At 42.7% G+C, this 15,821-nt stretch overlaps 1 protein-coding gene across 1 annotated transcript in view; it reads left to right on the top strand.

The window, feature by feature from the left end:
• Window positions 1-15,821, top strand: part of ppil2 (peptidylprolyl isomerase (cyclophilin)-like 2) — a 291,555-nt gene that overhangs the window by 93,602 nt on the left and 182,132 nt on the right. The window contains exons 8-9 of the mRNA XM_073055693.1: window positions 67-156; window positions 15,511-15,586. Coding sequence (XP_072911794.1) covers window positions 67-156; window positions 15,511-15,586 — 166 coding nt within the window. The remainder of the gene's footprint in view (window positions 1-66; window positions 157-15,510; window positions 15,587-15,821) is intronic.

The following is a 15,821-nucleotide window of genomic DNA, read 5'->3' as shown; positions in this document are numbered from 1 at the left end:
TGTGCTTTTAACATGGCTGGAAGAAAAAATAACTATTTAGAAAGTCAACCTTTTCCTTCTATTCAGGCTGTGGAGCAGTTGAACATTAAGACCAAGAATTTTCAAGATTTGCTAAGTGATGAACCTTTTACTCGGGAAGACATCATTACACTACAGGTATGGAACCTTTCTTCTTTTGCTTTGTAGAACTGCTTAGAAAATGTCAGTAATCATGTTGCTTTTAATTCTGTATTATGCAACACTCAGTGGTCACTTTATTAGGTACACCGGTACATTTGCTCATTAGTGCAAATATCTAATCAGTCAATCATGTAGCAGCAACTCAATGCATACATGATCATGAGGTTCATTTGTTCAGACTAAATATCACAATAGGGAATAAATGATTTAAGTGGCTGACAATAGAATGATTGTTGGTTCGAGATGAGATGTTTTGAGTATCTCAAAAGCTGCTGATTCCTGGGATTTTCACACACAACGGTTTCTAGAGTTTACAGAGAATGGGGCAAAAAACAGGAATATCCAGTGAGCAGCAGTTCTGTTAGTGAAAATGCTTTGTTCGGAAGAGAATGGCCAGACTGATTCAAGCTGACAAGAGGGCATCAGTAACTCAAATAGCCACGTGTTACTACAGTGGTGTGCAGAGGAGTGTCCTCTGAATGCACAGCACATCAAACCTTGAAGTGAATGGGCAAATACAATAGAAGACCACGAACGGACACTCTGTACCACTTTAATAGGTACAGGAGTTACCTAATAAAGTGGCCACTGAGCGTAAATCTGCGTTCCCATGAAAACTCATTACACCAAGCAAAAGTAAATGATGTAGGTATTTATTTAAATAGTGAAAGACTGTAGAATGCTGTTGTGCAGAGGGACGTAGAAGTGCTAGTGCATGAATCACAAAAGGTTGGTTTGCAGGTACAACAGTTTATCCAGAGGGCAAGTGGAATGTTTGTCTTCATTGGTAGAGCAGTAAGTGAATGTAAGAGCACTTAATGATCACTGATGAGCTTTCTACGATTGGACTTTAACTGAATGATCACTGATTGAACTTAAAACATTTTGAAAAAAGAACAGGACTTTCAATGAAATGCCATTCAGTTTATTTATCATCTTTATCTGTTACCAAATAAATATCACTTATTTATGATTCTGTGTAAAAAAAACTGATTTCAATTCATCAGCAAATTCCTTATTAACTCTAGAATAAGAAAATACATAAACTTATCCAACAAATTTATTTTTTTCATCCAGGTTGCAATTACTGCATTTCTATTTTATCTATAAAAATCTCTGCATTTTTAAAATGCTGTTTGTTACTTTTTTTTAAAGCTTTCTTTCTAAACTTGGTCTTATCCTATTTTATATTCATGAGGTTGCATTTCATGGCCCTATAGAGCTCTATTCAGACAGTACTCAGTTTTATTAGGTGAAGATAATCATGAGCTGCAGTAATATGGAAAACAAGATAATTGAATGTCAAAGGCAGATCTAGATCGGCAAAAGCAATTCTAACATCCAGCCAGTGGCACGTGACATTGGAAACAGTGGACCGTTGAAAGATGAAAAGCGATTGAAAGTATATCATAGATGTATCACATTTATATCCACATTTAAAAAATCGCTCAAGAATGCAATTTACCCAATAGATAAATACCTCCATAAAATCCTCATGGAAATTTGGAGTGCTGGAATGAGCTCTCCTTTGTCTGAAGCCTTGCTTTATTAATTTTCCTGGTGACCAATTTTATGACGTTGCCGTAGTTATTTGATACACTAAAAAATAAATCAATTACCTCTTATTTCCATCACTGTAGGATAATGGTTAATAGATAAGCAGTTGAGGCCAGTTCATTGGCTATATTTAAGAGGAAGTTAGATATGACCCTTGTGGTTAAAGGGATCAGGGGGTATGGAGAGAAAGCAGGTACAGGGTTCTGAGTTGGATGATCAGCTATGATCATACTGAATGGCGGTGCAGGCTCGAAGGGCCGAATGGCCTACTCCTGCACCTATTTTCTATGTTTCTATGGTTTATCTCATTTGAAATTCAATAGTTGTATTGTAGCGGTGTGCTACACGCAGCGCTAAAATAACGACACGGAGTCGGTAAACTGCAGTCAAAGAATAAGTTTATTTCAACTTCACAGTCTTGCTTTAAAGCCTGTCTCCCCCACCGGATACCTCGAGAGGCATGTACCGAAACCCCCTCAGGCTTTCTTCCTTTGTGCCTGCACTCTGGCTAATTGTCAGCGGGTTCGAGTGTGCTAGTAATTGGGTCACCACATAACCCCCGCCCCCCCAGAACTGGCGATACACCCCCCCCCCCCCAATGTCCACAGTCTGGGCCGGACCCTGTTTGGGAGGTCGGCCTCTGCGCCGCGGTGCCGGAAACTCGACCAGTTGCGCCAAGTCCACATGGGCCAGTTTGAGTCGGTCCACCGTGAAAACCTCCTCTCTCCCCCCAACGTCCAGCACGAGCGTGGACCTGTCGTTTCTGATCACCGTAAACGGCCCCTCGTAGGGCCGTTGCAGCGGTGGCCGATGCCCGCCCCGTCGTACAAACACAAACTTACAGTTCTGCAGGTCTTTGGGTACGCAGGTCGGGTGCTGCCCATGCTGCGAAGTGGGTATGGGGGCCAGGGCACCGAGCCTCTCGCGTAGTCTGCCCAGGACTGCTGCGGGTTCTTCCTCTCGCCCCCTTGGGGCTGGTATGAACTCCCCGGGAACGACCATGGGTGCGCCGTACACCAACTCGGTGGACGAAGCGTGCAGATAGTCTTTGGGCGCCGTGCGGATGCCAAGTAGGACCCAGGGAAGCTCGTCCGCCCAGTTGGCTCCTCGCAGGCGGGCCATGAGAGCCAACTTCAGGTGATGGTGGAAGCGCTCCACCAGTCCGTTCGACTGTGGGTGGTAGGCAGTGGTGTGGTGCAGCTGAGTCCCCAACAGGCTGGCCATCGCTGACCACAGGCTGGAGGTGAACTGGGCACCTCTGTCGGAGGTAATGTGGGCTGGTACACCAAAGTGGGACACCCAGGTGGCGATCAGTGCCCGGGCGCAAGATTCAGAGGTGGTGTCGGTGAGTGGGACCGCCTCTGGCCATCTTGTGAACCGGTCCACGATAGTCAGGAGGTGCCGCGCCTCACGCGACACTGGCAGGGTGCCCACGATATCCACATGAATGTGGTCGAAACGCCAGTGGGTGGGGTGGAACTGCTGCGGCGGGGCCTTGGTGTGTCGCTACACCTTGGCCGTCTGGCAGTGCATGCACGTTCTGGCCCAGTCACGGACTTGCTTGCGGAGTCCGTGCCAAACGAACCTGCTGGAGACCATCCGGACGGTAGTGCGGATGGAGGGGTGCGCCAAGTTATGAATGGAGTCGAAAACACGTCGTTGTCAAGGTGCCGGGGCAACGGGACGGGGCTGGCCGGTGGTGACGTCACAGAGTAGGGTCCTCTCACCTGGGCCTACGGGGAGGTCCTGGAGCTGCAAACCGGAGACTGCGGACCTGTAACACGGGATCTCCTCATCTGCCAGCTGTGCCTCTGCCAGCGCCTCAAAGTCTACCCCTTGGGAAAGGGCGTGAATGTTAGGGCGAGAGAGCGCATCTGCCACGACATTGTCCTTACCCGAGACGTGCCAGATGTCTGTCGTGTATTCAGAGATGTAGGACAGATGGCGCTGCTGGCGGGACGACCAGGGATCGGACACCTTTGTGAATGTGAAGGTAAGCGGTTTGTGGTCCATGAACGCGGTGAAGGGCCTACCTTCTAAGAAGTACCTGAAATGCTGGATTGCCAGGTATAGTGCCAACAGCTCCCGGTTGAAAGCACTGTATTTTAGCTCAGGTGGCCGCAGGTGTTTGCTGAAAAATGCCAGGGGTTGCCAGCGGCCCGCGATGAGCTGCTCCAGTACCCCACCGACTGCCGTATTAGATGCGTCCACTGTGAGGGCGGTAGGGACGTCCATTCTGGGGTGCACTAGCATCGCGGCGTTCACCAAGGCATCCTTCGTTTGAATGAAAGCGGCGGCGGACACCTTGTCCCAGGTAATGTCCTTGCCCGGACCGGACAGCAAGGCGAAAAGGAGGCGCATGATCCGGGCAGCTGAAGGGAGGAAGCGGTGGTAGAAATTGACCATACCTACGAATTCCTGAAGGCCTTTGATCGTGGTGGGTCGGGGGAAATGGCGGACCGCATCTACCTTAGCAGGCAGAGGGGTTGCCCCGTCTGTGGTAATCCTGTGGCCCAGGAAGTCAATGGTGTCGAGCCCGAACTGGCATTTGGCCAGGTTGATTGTTAGACCGTAGTCACTCAGCCGGGCATAGAGTTGTTGGAGGTGGGACAGATGCTCCTGACGACTGCTGCTGGCTATGAGGATGTCGTCCAAATAGATGAATGCGAAGTCCAGGTCGTGTCCCATCGCGTCCATCAACCGCTGGAACGTCTGTGCGGCATTCTTCAGGCCGAACGGCATGCGGAGGAACTCAAAAAGACCGAACGGGGTGATGAGAGCCGTTTTGGGGACGTCGTCCGGATGCATCGGGATTTGATGGTATCCGCAGATGAGGTCTACCTTGGAGAAGATCCGTGCGCCATGCAGGTTTGCTGCAAAGTCCTGAATGTGCGGCACAGGGTAGCGGTCCGGTGTTGTAGCCTCATTCAGCCTGCGGTAGTCGCCGCACGGTCTCCAGCCCCCTGTCGCTTTGGGCACCATGTGCAGGGGGGAGGCCCATGGGCTGTCGGACTGCCGAATGATCCCCAATTCCTCCATCCTCTTGAACTCCTCCTTCGCCAGTTGGAGCTTGTCCGGGGGAAGCCGCCGAGCGCGGGCATGGAGGGGTGGTCCCTGGGTCAGGATGTGGTGCTGTACGCCGTGTCGGGGCATGGCTGCCGCGAAATGCGGTGCAGAACCGATGGGAAATCCGCCAGGACCCTGGTGAAGTCGTTGTCGGACAGCGTGATGGAGCCGAGGTGAGGGGCTGGCAACTGGGCTGCACCCAGGGAGAACGTCTGAAAGGTCTCGGCGTGAACCAGTCTCTTCCTGGGCAGGTTGACCAGTAGGCTGTGAGCCCGCAAGAAATCCGCACCCAGAAGCGGTTGGGCTACGGCGGCCAGTGTGAAGTCCCACGTAAACTGGCTGGAGTCGAACCGTAGCTGCACCGGACGGGTGCCATAAGTCCTTATAGTGCTGCCGTTCGCGGCCCGCAGGGGAGGACCCGGCGCCCTGCTGCGGGTGTCGTAACTCGTCGGAGGTAAGACGCTGATCTCGGCACCGGTGTCGACCAAAAACCGGCGTCCCGACCTGCTGTCCCACACATACAGGAGGCTATCCCGATGGCCAGCCGTCGTAGCCATCAGCGACGGCTGGCCTTGGCGTTTCCCAGGAACTGGCAGGGTGGACGACAACGGCGGGCTTCTGCGCCCCACCGCTGGTGGTAGAAACACCATTGCTCGTTGGGCTCCACACCCTGGCCTCTGGGTTTAGCGGGCTCTGCGGCCGGGCCTGGACTGGTTTGCTGCTGGGAGTGTGGCTGGGTGATCAGTGAGATGGACGCCCCACTCCCCTTCTTGGCGTTCCACAGCAAGTCCGCCCGGGCTGCCACCTTCCGGGGGTCGCTGAAATCTGCGTCGGACAGCAGCAGGCGTATGTCCTCGGGCAGCTGCTCCAGGAATGCCTGCTCAAACATGAGGCAGAGCTTGTGTCCTCCGGCCAGGGACAGCATCTCGTTCATTAAAGCTGATGGAGGCCTGTCTCCCAAGCCATCCAGGTGCAGTAAACGGGCAGCTCACTCGCGGCGGGAGAGCCCGAAAGTCCCTATGAGCAGGGCTTTGAATGCTGTGTACTTGCCGTCTGCCGGGGGAGACTGTATGAACTCCGCGACCTGGGCCGCTGTGTCCTGGTCGAGGGAGCTCACCACGTAGTAGTAACGGGTGTCCTCTGAGGTTATCTGCCGAACGTGGAATTGGGCTTCTGCTTGCTGAAACCATAGGTGAGGTTGTAGCGTCCAGAAACTTGGCAGCTTCAAGGAAACCGCATTAACAGATGCGGCGTCGGTCATCTCCGGTCCAAAAACGTTTGGACCGTCGGGGTCACCAATTGTAGCGGTGTGCTACACGCAGCGCTAAAATAACGACACGGAGTCAGTAAACTGCAGTCAAAGAATAAGTTTATTTCAACTTCACAGTCTTGCTTTAAAGCCTGTCTCCCCCACCGGATACCTTGAGAGGCACGTACTGAAACCCCCTCAGGCTTTCTTCCTTTGTGCCTGCACTCTGGCTAATTGTCAGCGGGTTTGAGTGTGCTAGTAATTGGGTCGCCACAGTATTTCATTTTACATTTATTTCATATTTCCTTACAACTCTTCAGAGCAATCCCGTTGCCCCATTAATTTACTTGTAATATATATTTTCACCTGTTCCCATTACATCTCCCTGATTCTCCCACTTGCCACATATGCCAGTGTAATTTATAGTCACCTGTTAATGCTTTGCGATTTACACATTCAACGTTGAATCTTCCCTTTCTCAGGCAAGTAACTCAAAGCTACTGTGCTGTGGCACTAGCTAAAGAATTTTCTGTTAAAAGTGGATAACAGTATGGAGTCCAGTGTCAGGACTGGATCACTTAATCCTTCATTATTATTATTGTATAAATGAATTAACAATATCACTCTTCCCATCTCTCACCCAGTGGTTAGAGGTCGAACTGGTAGCAAGCAATAGATTGTACAGTGAACATCGTCGATATAATCTGGAAACTTTTCTAAAAACCAGAGGCAGCTTAAAATCTAAGTGGGATATTTTGACAAACAAAATGTGAAATATTGTCATGTAGGAATTATGTGCTTCATCTCAATTTCAGATACAGCATTAAAGTTGATGTATAAATATAGTTGTTGTGAGCAGCAAGCTTCTGGGCAAGTAAATAAGTTTAGGGAAGTTGATTGATAATAGAGTTAACCAAGCATACTTATTCTGATTTCTAAGTGCAACACCACTATATGTAGTCTTTAAAATAAATAAATCTATTACATTTGTTTGACTTATAGTCTTATAAGTCGGAAAGAGGATTTGATGTGCTATTATAATTATTTTTCTTTGAAAACATGACCTGCTTGCAGTGATAGTGTTAGTTATCAGTCTTTATATAAAAAAACAGATTTTGTCCATTTGTATCCAGTTGGATTTTCATGCTATTGGATTGCTTAAACCTTCATTTCAATATATAGTAAATTACTAGAGCACAAAGTCTGCACAAATCCACTGAAAAGCATTTACTAATAATAAAGATTTTTATTGGCATTCTTTATTTCATAATCGAGGCCATTAAAATCCAAGTTGACAGATTTCTGAGAAGTATGGTGACCTTCTACCTTTCAAATTAAAAATAATCCAACACCATAATTTTCAGTTTATCTCAAATCTAGACAGAGAAACTTTAGGATCATTGTTTTATGTGAGAATTGTAGCTATGTTCTCCTTGAGAACAGGCAGCTGGTTAAAAGTAATGTCTTTTACAGTGGAGTAAAGGGAATTACAGAGTCATAAGAAAGGAGCTGGCCAGAGTTGATTGGAAGGGGACACTAGCAGGGATGACAGTAGAACAGCATTGGCTGGAGTTTGTTGGAGCAGTTCCGAAAGTGCAGAATCAGACCACCGTAGCTGACAAGGGAAGTCAAAGACAACATAAAAGCAAAAGAGAAGGTATATAATAGAGCAAAAATTAGTGGAAAAGTAGAGTATTGGAAACTTTAGGACAGAAAAGGTGAAATGTGAAGATAAGCTAGTCAATAATATAAAAGAGGATACAAAAGCGATGAGAGTGCATATTAAACCATTGGAAAATGACACTGGAGGGGTAATAATGGGGGATAAAGAAATGGCAGACAAACTTAGTAAGTATATTGTGCCAGTCTTCACTGTGGAAGACACTAGCAGAATGCCAGAAATGTGAGAGTGTTGGGGCAGAAGTGATAGATATTTATAAGGCATTAGAGTCAGTTGATGTTGTTTATTTGAATTTTCAGAAGGCATTGACAAGATGTCGCATGTGAGGCTGTTCAACAAAATAAGTGTCCATGGTATTACAGGAAAGGTACGACAATGGGTAGAAGATTAGCTGACTGGCAGGAGGCAAAGAGTGAGGATAAAAGGGGCCTTTCCAGGTTGGTTGACAGTGTCTAGTGGGGTGTCTCAGGAATCAGTGTTGGGCTGTTTCTTTTCACATTGTATGTCAGTGATTTGGATGAAGGAATTGATGGTTTTGTGATAACTTTGCGGACGATACGGAGATAGGTGTAGAGGCAGCTAGTGTTGAGAAAGTAGGGAGGCTGAAGAAGGACTTTGACGAACTGGGGGAATGAGCAAAAAAGTGGCAGTTGTAATATAATGTATGGAAGTATGTGTACGTGCACTTTGGCAGAGGGAATAAAGGTGTGAGCTATTTTGTAAATGTGGAGAAAATTGTGTAGAGAGATTTGGGAGTTCTTGTGCAGGATTCCCTAAAGGTTGAGTTGGTGGTAAGGAGGGCAAATGGAATGTTAGCATTCATTCTGAGAGGACTAGAATATAAAAGCAAGGATGTAATGCTGAAGCTTTATAAGGCATTGGTCAGACCACACGTGGAGTATTGTGAACAGTTTTGGGCCCCTTATCTAAGAAGGATGTTCTAGCATTGGAGAAGGTCCAGAGGAGGTTCACAACTGATCTCCGGAATGAAAGGGTTAACATATGAAGTGAGTTTGATGACTCTGGGCCTGTCCTTGGTGGAGTTTAGAAGAATGGATGGGGGTCTCATTTAAACCCATTGAATATTGAAGAGCCTACTGTAAATTGAGTGGATGTAGAGAGGATGTTTCCTATTGTGAGGAAATTTGGGACCAGAGGGCACGGCCTCAGAATAGAGGGACATCCATTTAGAACAGAGATGGAAAAAAAGTCTTTAGCTAGAGGGTGGTGAATCTGTGAAATTGAATGCCACAGATGACTGTGCAAGGCAAGTCATTGGGTATATTTAAGGCAGAGGCTTGTAGGTTCATGATTACTCAGGACATCAAAGGTTATGGGGGGGAGGCAGAAGAATGGAATTGAGAGTCAGCCATGATGGAATAGTGGAGCAGTCTCAATGGTCTCATTTTGTTTCTATGTCTTATGGTTTTATCCATTTATTTTCAAACATGATGGATTCCAGTTAATTGGGCCATTGGGTAATCAGGGCAGATGCTTTTTTTGGGCCAACTTATAAAGAACAAAAACTAATTGAGAAAAATAGCAGGGATTCCTTTTGTTTATTTGGGACTCTGTGCTCCTTAATTGGGACAGGAGACTGTTGTACAGTTTCAAACTAGTGTCAGTCATGTGCATTTGCATGACCGTTAGATACTACACCGTGCTTAGAGTGAACAGTTTTTTAAATGGCATCAATTGGGTGTGTTTGTATTTAAAATGCAGTGATTCTTGTCACTGATAGCTGTTGAGGAATAAGCAGTAAGATAATTCAGAACTTTTAGCTACTGCTTTTCCAAGCACTCAGGCTTGGAGTTGCCAGAAAATGCTGGGAGTGAAAAGGAAACTATTTCACTACTTCAGCAAGTTAGGAACTATGAATCTGATTTCCAAGTAACTGCAATAGCCTTTTTGACTACTGCCAATGCAGTTTTTATGAATTCTTTCTGATATTTATTCAATTTGAATTTCGATTTTATCCCTTCAATATCGCCTAGTAAAAATAATGTTGGATTATGTGGAAGTTGTATTCCAATAATTTGTTCCAGTAAAACACTTAAATTTGTCCCAAAAGGTTGAATTTTAAAACAAGAGCAAGTAGAGTGTAAAAAAGTACCAATTTCTTGATTACATCGAAAACATTGATCAGATAAATTTGAGTTTAATCTATTTATTTTTGTGGTGTAATATATAATTGATGTAAAAAGTTAAATTGTACTAATCTTAGTCAAACGTTTATTGTATTTGTCATACTGTCAAGACATAATCTTGACCAACTTGTTTCATCAATTTTAATATTCAAATCAGTTTCCCATTTTTGTCTTGACTTATGAATTCCTTGTTTAATTGCCTGTTTTTGAATCAAATTATACATACCAGAAATAATTTTTTTAATTTTTCCTTTATGAATTAAAGTTTCTATTTCATTAGGTTTCGGCAATAACATTGTTTGACCCAGTTTATCTCTTAAATAAGTCCTTAATTGGAAATAACAGAAAAGAATGTTGTTTGATATTTTGTATTTATTCTTTAATTGGTCAGATGACATTAATATACCTCCTTCAAAACAGTCTCCTATATATCTAATCCCTTTGTGAAACCAGTTTTATAAAAGTTGATTATCCATTGTAAAAGGAATAAGTTTATTTTGAATTAAAGGTCTCTTTGCTAATAAAGATTTCTTTATCTCATCATCAACATTTATCTTATTCCATAAATCAATCAAATGTTTTGGTATAGGAGATTCTTTCTTTTCCCGTATCCATTTGGATTCCCATTTATATATAAAATCTTCTGGTATATTTTCTCCTATTTTATCTAATTCTATTCTAATCCATGCCAGTTTATCTTCATCAAAAAAAAATGCAATAAATCTAAGTTGATTTGCTTTGTAATAATTCTTAAAATCTGGTAATTGTAACCCTCCTAGGTCAAATTTCCATGTCAATTTTTCCAATGATATTCTTGACATCTTACCTTTCCAAAGGAATTTCCTCACACATTTATTTAACTCTTGAAAAAACTTCTGCGGTAATTGTATTGGTAGTGTTTGGAATAAATATTGTAATCTAGGGAATATATCTTTTTAACTATTCCCTTGCAAATTTGGCGAATTGGGGCAGCTGCTTAATTGGGCCAAAATGTGTCCAAATTATCTGGAATTCACTGGATATTAATTTTTTTTGAGCATGTGCTTGTTTTGTTCAAATGGATAGAAGTCCGTGCATCACTGACAATTTGTTGAAAATGCTGCAACTCACTAAATTACTTTTCCTTTGATCAGCTTAGTTTCTTTACCCAGATGTTATACAAATTCCAAAGATGTACCGGTTGTTAGCTTAATTGGTCATTGTATATTGTCCCATTGTATATAATTAGGATAGATTTAAATCATGAGATTGCTGGGTGGTGCAGCTTAAAGGGCCAGAAGGACCTTCCACACTTTATAACAATATATAAAAATAACCATTTTTTTCTTCCACTGATTTTGTTTACTCTTTAATCTGCAGGAATACTGTTCTCTTAAAGTTATCAATTCCCAATAAATCCAATATTTATGACTTTCTACTGAATGTAAACAAAAAGTTCTAAGCACCAGAAAGAGGAGCTGATTATAGCTGAATCAAAAATTGGAAGAGTAGTTCTCTACAAGTCATCATTACCATTCAGTGTAACAGCAAGTGATTTAATAAAACCACTCTCAGAGTCATGCAGATACAGATTTACAAAATGGTGGTTCCCATTGTTAGACAGTGATCGGAATGCAGATGAGATTGGGTTGACAGGATGGTGTGGCACTAAAAATGTAACATTTAATTAACTGAATCAGTATTTGTTAGGGGAAAAAAGACATGTTATTTGTAATCCAGTTATCAGCCCCTTATCAGAGCGGACTCTGAAAACATCATGTTCTTCCAGTGCCACTGACTGAATTGTTAAAAGGTTTCTTTTCAGCTTCAGTTGCTCCACATCCTCCTTTTGTCATTTTCTTGTTGTTATAGCAACAGCAATGTGTGTAAACATTAGTTCATGCATAGATACCGTGGATGCCAGTGTTCTGAGTTAATTGTTGGAAAACATCTCTGATCCCTTTGGAGTTTGTTGTTACTAGTAATAGTTGAATTAAGCACTAAACCAAATTAAAGCTTGGCTTGTATCTTCAATACAAGCTGCTGTAAATTATTTTTAAATATTAAGAAATATTTACAATGGTTTAAATGGCATTGTAACTTTTGAATTCACTGCCAGGATACCGTCCACATTCTGTGTAAAATGAACTTGCATCTCAGATCCCCTTTAAAATTCTTTTCTCTTTACTTAAATGTGTCCTTTTGTTTTTGATATACCTACTAATTGAAAACGATTTTGACTATTTGCCCTGCTGTGCCTCTCATAATCCTATATATTTCTATTATGTCAATCTTCATCTTCCTTCACTTCAGGAAAAATGAGCCCAGGTTCTCCAATCTGTCCCTGTTACAAAAGTCCTCAGGTCTTGGTAGCAACCTGGTGAATCTCTGCACTCCCCAATGAAGTCACATCCTTTGCTATAGTGTGATGACTAGAACTGCATGGAATACCTTATCTCCCGCCTAGGTAGCCTCCTACCTGCCAGCATGAACATCCAACTCACGGACCTCCGTTGATACCCCTGCCTACCCCCATCCCTATCTATTATTTCAGTCTGGTTCTCTTTCGCTCTCTCTTTTCCCCCCTCACTATAATCTCCCCCCAGCCCTACCTTTCTTTCTCTTTTATTTCCCATAATTCTCCACCTTCCCCCTAGCCCATTTCCCTCCAGCCTATCACTTCCTAGCTCTCTACTTTATCCCTCCCCCCACTTCTTATCCCCCTCAACCATCCCATGTTACTTCACTCCTGATGAAGGATTTCGGCCCAAAACGTCGTCACTACCTCCCCCCATAGATGCTGTCTGTCCTGCTGAGTTCTGCCAGCATTTTGTGTTTTTATTTATTTCCAGCATCTGCAGATTCACTTGTGTTGCCTTCAGTTTCTTATGTTGCATCTCTCCTTCTCTTCAGCCGGTGATTATGCTTTTATATTTTTGAAAAGGTTTTGAAAGGTTTTTGCTAAAAAAGAAATTTTGCTGGTCCTCTTGTTAGATTTCTCAAAGTTATGCTCATTTAAAAAAAATTCTACTCTCATATATCTGGCATTGGGACGATCCATCATTTCAAAACAACCTAGATATTCCCCGTCAAAGAGATGCACAACAATGTTTAGGCGTCTGCTTACACTCTTCTCCAACAGCACTGGAGTACCACCACCCACCACCCGAGCAACCTAATGTGATTATTATCCCGAATCCAGTATGAGGCTCCACTGAATGCTGCAGTCTCAGATGTACTGTCCTCGGTATGCAACACTGAGCTGAGGCACAATCTGATTTCTCAGGTAGACCTAACATATTGTATCCATATTGATCATATTTACAAAGTCAAAGTAAGTTTATTTTCAAAGAGTTTGTATGTCACCAAATACTAATTTTGAAGTTCATTTTCTTGCAGACTTAAAGTAAAGATATATTGAAAAAAACTATACATACATTAAAGATTGACAAACAACCAATATGCAATTGAAAACAAATTGTGCAAACAAACAAATAAGTAAATAAATAGATAAGTAAATAAGTAGACAGATAAATAATACTGACAACATAAGTTGTAGAATCCTTGAAAGTGATTCAATAGAATGTGAATCAGTTCAGAACTAAGGTGAATGTAATTATCCATGCAGGTTCAGGAGTCTAATGGCTATAGGTAATAAATGTTCCTGAACCCGCTCATGTGGGATCTAAGGCTCCTATGCCTCCTGCCTGATGGTATTAGTGAGAAGAGAGCATGGCCTGGATGGTGGGAGGACTTTGATGATAAGTGCAGCTTTGTTGTGGCAGTGCTCCTTGTAATGTGCTCACTGGTGGAACGGGACTGTGATGGACTGAGCTGCATCCATCATTTTCTGTAGACTTTTTCATTCCTGAATATCGAGGTTTCCATGCCAGGCCATGATGCCACCAGGATACTCTCCACTGCATCTGTAGAAGTTTGTCAAAGTTCTGGTGACATGCCAAATCTACACAAACTTTTTCTGTTTGTGGAATCTTGCTCTGCATAAGTGACCAGGTCCAGAGATTTCCCAGCACCAAAGTATGAACTTGCAACAATTTTGCTACTGGGGAAGCAGAGCCACAGTGGGTTCAGGACATGAGTGCTTGCATTGGAATCCCAAAGTTCGTGGCACTTTGGTGGGGAAATGTCTGCATGTACATGAGCCCCATTGACTACATAGTGACTCTGACTACACTCAAAAACATGCAATTTTCTGTACAGTTATTTGAGATATCCAGGGCATCATTAAAAGACACAGTATAAATGTGTTATTTCTTAAATGATTTATTTTGGTACATAAAATGTGAAGCAATGCAAACAAATAATATAATTGTAATGTGGACCCTGGGACAAATAGATAAACCATCAGCTTCCTGTGCAAGATATTTGAGGGTGGAAGGATGAATTAAAATCTTGTTTAAAGAAAAAGCATGCAGGGTCCTTGACTTCTTGAGCAGAGGCTGAGTTAAATATAAATAATATAATCATTGATTACTCTAGTATTACATGCAAGAACATAAGGGTTTTGGAGTGAAGTTTACAAGAGAAATGCAAGGACAATCAATTTCATTTTCATGAAGTAAGTAGAGAAGCTGCCTAATAGAGATAGGACAAATACTGTAAATTGGTAGGGGAGTAAAAGAAAGTTGTTGCACAGAGAGATATAGGGGTCCAAGTCTATAGTTCCCTGAAAGTGACAATGCAGTCTAGTGGTGAAGAGGCCATGTCAACTGCTTACCTTTAAAGGTTGGGGCAAAGAATATAAGAGTTGTGATATTATCTTGCAACCTTACAAAATACTGGTTAGGCCACACTTGGAATATTACATGCAGTTCAGGTCTCTTAAGAAAGCTGTATTGTGCTGGAGAAGATGCATAGGAGATTCACAGAATGTTATCTGGATTGTAGGAATTTAGCTATGGGGAGAGACTGGGCAGACTGTAATGCTGTCTTTGGTGGAGTCTGAGTGGTGATGTGAAATAGGAAAATAAGATTAAGAGGAATGATAAATCAGCTATGATAGAATGACGGAGCAGACTCAATTGTCCAAATGGTCTAGTTCTGCTTCTCTGTCTTATGGGTCTTTAACGGGACCTATTCTCTCTATAGCTACCCCTTTGCTCTTAATATGCTCCTATAGCCTTCGTACTTTCCCCTTTTCTTACCTACAGTTTTTTTTTCATACCCCCCTCCAATTTCTGAAAGTAATTTGTCCAGTTGGCAAGTTGTATACTACAGAGAATGCCAGTGTGATTGTGTATGTAATGTTCACGTTGCTTGGAGCAAGTACATTGTTATTTTACATTTGCCCTTTTCGGGGCGCTGAGTGGAATTCAATGCACAGTGAAACCTGCTGTTCTGAACTATACAGGAATAAAATCAATTGCATCTTGTAGGTTGGTCACTCTACCACAACAGCTCTGACAGCTGAAGAACAACTTGGCTTTCTGCTGTTTTATTTAAACTGTGTTGTTACCCCTGAAGCTGTATCTTTTTCCTTAAACAAATGTTGCAGAACAAGATAATACAGTAAAATACAAAGGATAAAATCCTCAAACTTGTGCTTATTATATATAGAACGAAAGATATTTTTGAGTTTTATGTTCTTTGGCCTTAATTGTAACTTCTCTTTCTTTAACTTTTATCTGCAGGATCCAACCAATGTTGATAAGTTTAATGTTTCGAACTTTTTCCATGTAAAAAGAGGCATAAAGGTTCCTGATCCAGGTAATGAACTTCTCTCACTCATAGCTCTGCAAATGTTGGTTTTAAAGAAGCATCATTTGATTGTGAAATTCTTTATGGAAAGTAGGAAATATTTCTTAAATAAAAGTGAATTACTATAGGAACATTAAATAGATGCAAGAAAAGACAATTCATAAATTCATTATAATTTATGGCATTTCTTTGCAATTTATCTTCTACATTTCAGGTTTGGACTAACTATACCTTTACATTTCAC

The sequence above is a fragment of the Hemitrygon akajei genome, chromosome 9, assembly GCF_048418815.1.
Source record: "Hemitrygon akajei chromosome 9, sHemAka1.3, whole genome shotgun sequence".
Lineage (NCBI taxonomy): Eukaryota > Metazoa > Chordata > Chondrichthyes > Myliobatiformes > Dasyatidae > Hemitrygon > Hemitrygon akajei.
The sequence above is the reverse complement of the archived record's forward strand: the minus strand, read 5'-3'. Positions and strand labels throughout refer to the sequence as shown.